Source organism: Merops nubicus, unplaced genomic scaffold, assembly GCF_000691845.1.
Source record: "Merops nubicus isolate BGI_N331 unplaced genomic scaffold, ASM69184v1 scaffold43557, whole genome shotgun sequence".
NCBI classification, from domain to species: Eukaryota; Metazoa; Chordata; class Aves; order Coraciiformes; family Meropidae; genus Merops; species Merops nubicus.
The window spans coordinates 14,316-18,691 of record NW_008621738.1 but is presented as its reverse complement, the minus strand read 5'-3'; the positions used below and the strand labels follow the sequence as shown (position 1 = coordinate 18,691).

The 4,376-nt window shown below is 41.1% G+C and overlaps 1 protein-coding gene across 1 annotated transcript; it reads left to right on the top strand.

Annotated features, from left to right (window-relative positions):
- Positions 1-1,176: 1,176 nt before the first annotated feature.
- PLAG1 (pleiomorphic adenoma gene 1) lies at positions 1,177-4,132 on the top strand. Its single transcript, XM_008944572.1, has 2 exons — positions 1,177-1,535; positions 2,153-4,132. Exons 1-2 carry the CDS (start codon positions 1,294-1,296, stop codon positions 3,414-3,416), a joined length of 1,506 nt encoding a protein of 501 aa, XP_008942820.1. The 5' UTR covers positions 1,177-1,293; the 3' UTR covers positions 3,417-4,132.
- Positions 4,133-4,376: the final 244 nt, after the last annotated feature.

The window sequence follows — 4,376 nt, the reverse complement described above, 5'->3', positions numbered from 1 at the left end:
CCAGGGCCGGGGAGGAGGGGGCGCCGCTTCTAAGGGAGAAAGGCCGCATTTTGGGGCTTTCTGGCCCTGCCAAATGCTTGCTTTGAGCACCGGCCCCCTCCTCGCCCCGCTGCCACAGGTCTTGCGCTTGACCCTTCCCGCAGCGGGTAGCACTGGATTTTGGTTTCTGTAGTAGCAATTTTGCGCTGGTGATGAAAAAAAGCTGTTGGCTACCCCTGACAAAGAAGGACTGTCAAGTGCCCGGGAATGGCAGGCGCCCGGGTGCTACCAGGCGCCCGGTTGCTACTATATGTTACCAGGTGATGAATTTAAAGGTGGTTGCCCACAAGGCAGACGTGAGTATCACGCACCTCCTTTAGCCTAAACCTCCTCTGCTTTAGTTCACGGTTTGCAAAGCCCCAACAGGCCTAAGAGCCTCCATCCTTACTTAGCCGAAATCTGAACACCTCACGGCCCCTACGTCTTGCAGGATAGCATGGGGAGGGTGGGGGACTCCAACACTAGGCTGCTAAAACCCTAATCTATCAAACTGGTCCCTCATCCATAGGACTTCTGTTGTTAATACATCAAGTCTCTCTTAGTAGAGGATAAATTTAGAGGAATATTTCACCTGGCATTAGGAATCATTGGCAGTGTACATTTTGCCTAGAGTAGATGTGTAGATGTGCAGTAGCCACAGCGAGGAGGTACACCCGAGAACGTGAGCTTCATCCTCCAGGACTCTCAGCATGGGTACTGCCACTCTTAACGCAGGGTTTCAAACATTTAGAGGCTTACAGATTTCCACTTTGATAGCTGTGTGCGTGCGTGCATGCGTGTATCTGTGCGAACACCACAGGCGTGGCTTTAAGTCCTTTGAGATCCAAAGCTGCCAAAAGCTGTCAGGGTAGGTAGGTTCTTTGCCTGATGCCTCTCATAATCTGACAGAAACTGGTCTCCATCAGTGCTTGAGGGGAAGGTTGTGAGGTGTGATTTCAGGGAATATGTGGATCTGTTCATCCTGAGCAATGCATTTTAAGAGTTGCAGCAAATAGCATAAAGAAACCTACAGGTGTTACGTTAGACCAGCTGAACCTAATTTTATTTTTAAGTTTTATTCAGAAGCATCACATAGCAAGTAAACTTCAAAATCTAAGTTTAGTTACAAACTAGTTGTTTCTTATTTTTTTTTTCCAGTCCCCTTTTGCTTTCTTTTACGACCACATGAAACTTGAGAAGCCATCTAAAGCTAAATCATTTAGTGGAGTTGGGCAATTCCCAAGTGTCCAACAAGAAGGCCTGGTTTAGGCTGCGATGGCCACTGTCATTCCTGGTGATTTGTCAGAAGTAAGAGATACCCAGAAAGTCCCTTCAGGGAAACGTAAGCGTGGTGAAACCAAACCAAGAAAAAACTTTCCTTGCCAACTGTGTGACAAGGCCTTTAACAGTGTTGAGAAATTAAAGGTTCACTCATACTCTCACACAGGAGAGAGGCCCTACAAGTGCACACAACAAGACTGCACCAAGGCCTTTGTTTCTAAGTACAAATTACTAAGGTATTAAACTCTATTTATCTTTCAGATTATATTATCTATTTTATGTTGGCCGTGTTAAGCCGTGTAAAAGTATATATTTGTGTACGCCTTCATCTGATTGCAGAGAGGATGTGTTAATTAAAGTAGCCATTGGATTGTTTCTAGAATTCTAAATTACCTAATTCTGCAAGCTAATGTCTTTGATTTTGTTTCTTAATTTGTTTTCTGCTTTTGTTTTCTGTTTGTTTGTTGTTTTCATTTTGGGTGGTTTGTTTTTTTTTTTTTTTTTTTTTTTAATGAGCGTAGAATTTTCTTTTGTATAAGGAATTGTAACAAGAAAAAGAGTATGGACTGAAAATCTTTTGGCTATGGACTTTTACACAAGTACTTTTATACTTGCCCATATATCCCTGTTACAGTAGCTAAAACCCACCTGAACTAAAGTGTCGATTTAAGAGAAATGGCTCGCGGTTTGCTATACTTAAATTTGTCAAACTGTCTTTGTAGTGTCATGCTTTCAGTTAAAAGGTTCTGTTGCAAAGCAACAGAAGTAGTGTAGTATTTAGCTGCCATTAAAAAATGAGCACGTGTGTTTTTTGATCAAAATAATTACTTACAGAATATATCTGTGTTTAAAGGCATATGGCTACTCATTCTCCTGAGAAAACCCACAAGTGTAATTATTGTGAGAAAATGTTTCACCGCAAAGATCACCTAAAGAATCACCTACATACACACAATCCCAACAAAGAGGCCTTTAAGTGTGAAGAATGTGGAAAGAACTACAATACCAAGCTCGGGTTCAAACGTCACCTGGCTTTGCATGCTGCAACAAGCGGTGACCTCACCTGCAAGGTATGTTTGCAGACTTTTGAGAGCACAGGAGTGCTGCTGGAGCACCTAAAAACTCACGCAGGCAAGTCGTCGGGTGGAGTGAAGGAGAAAAAACACCAGTGTGAACACTGTGATCGTCGGTTCTACACCCGAAAGGATGTCCGTAGACACATGGTAGTGCACACTGGAAGAAAGGACTTCCTCTGTCAGTACTGTGCACAGAGATTTGGGCGGAAGGATCACCTCACGCGCCACATGAAGAAAAGTCACAACCAAGAACTTTTGAAGGTCAAAACAGAGCCAATGGACCTTCTAGATCCCTTTACCTGCAATGTTTCTGTGCCTATTAAGGATGAGCTGCTTCCAGTGATGTCTTTACCTTCCAGTGAACTGACATCAAAGCCATTTACAAACACTTTGCAATTAAATCTCTACAACACTCAGATTCAGTCCATGCAGAGTTCTGCATCTGCACACCAAATGGTTGCCACATCGTTACCATTGGGAATGCCTTGTCCAATAGATATGGAGTCTGTCCACCCTTCTCACCAGCTCTCGTTGAAATATCCGCTCGGTACTACCTCATACGCAATTTCTATGCCTGAGAAAGAACAGCCATTGAAAGGGGAAATTGAAAGTTACTTAATGGAGTTGCAAAGTGGTATGCCTTCTTCATCCCAGGATTCTCAAGCATCTTCATCAAAACTCAGTCTGGATCCACAAGTAGGGCCACTAGATGATGGGTCTGGGGAGGTTTCCCTTTCCAAGGGCTCTGTTCCTATTAGCGAACCTCTAAACACCCCATCGTTGGACTTTTCTCAGCTGTTCAACTTCATACCTGTAAATGGCCCTCCCTATAATCCTTCTGTTTCAGTGGGAAACCTCGGAATGAGTTACACGCAAGAGGAGGCACATTCTTCTATGACTCAACTTCCGCCACAAACCCAGGATCCACAAGATCCTAGCAACAGTATAGGTCTTGGGTCTCTGCACTCGTTGTCAGCAGCTTTCACGAGCAGTCTAAGCACAACCACCACCCTGCCGCGATTTCATCAAGCTTTCCAATAGGATGTATAAAGCTGGCTTGTTACTGTCTCTCTGTAGAAATGCCTTAGGTGACCATTTTTAACTTAGTGCCTACTATAAGACATTATAAATTCTCTGCTTTTGTACAGTACCAATCTCCTGAAGCCAGTAAGAAATTTAAATTAACTTTTAAAAAAAAATGTTTTGAAAGTGTTTATTCTCAGCTGTGTTTACTTTGTTGGGTTTTTTTTCTTTTTTTTTTTTTTTAAGTCTCATTGTATTGTTTTCATTTTCACTGCCAATTGACACATTTAAAATGTTCAGTAGCAAGTCATCCCAAGCAAACTCTCAACCCTTTTTTAAAACATTTTCAACCATACCACCTAGTCTGTTTTACTGATGTCAGTGGTAGAACTACCACTTTTACCTTTTTAATATATTTTACTATTTGCAAAGAATCCAGTTAAAATACCTATCAGAAAGACTCCTGAAGATTTGGGAAAACAATTCTCCCGTCTGTTTCCAAACAAATCCTCTTCCCAAATGGTGACATGCCTGATCTGTTCTATAATGACAAATCTAAATTTTTTAAAATAAATGTAAAATTCAGATTTTTTCTGAAAACTTGGGGGTGTGTATATATAGGAATCTATATATACACATGTACATATATATTACATTTTGACTTGTATTGAAGTCATTATAAAAGTTGTTAAGAATTTTGCCACTTTCTGGCTTAAATTTTTGTGGCCTGTTCTGGATAATGGAAGAAAAAGATTTAGTTTAATTCTCTAAAATCATGGCTGAACAGAATTTCATTAGAGAATCTCTGGTTGCCTAAATGACAAATGTTTCAAGTTGAATTTGGAACTGTGTTGTTGTGCTTTCATGACTCTGGTAGAGGGAAACAGGCAAAATTAATGGCTGATCTTGAAATATAAAAGTGTTGTAATGTAGTAATGCAGAATATTTTGTCGCAGTTTTTGTTTTAATTCCTAACTT

Excerpts from the sequence above, each read along its gene's own strand:
- PLAG1 (XM_008944572.1), top strand. The coding sequence starts at position 1,294 with ATGGCCACTGTCATTCCTGGTGATTTGTCAGAAGTAAGAGATACCCAG. Across the intron at positions 1,536-2,152 it reads TCTAAGTACAAATTACTAAG|GCATATGGCTACTCATTCTC; the intron begins GTATTAAACTCT and ends CTGTGTTTAAAG.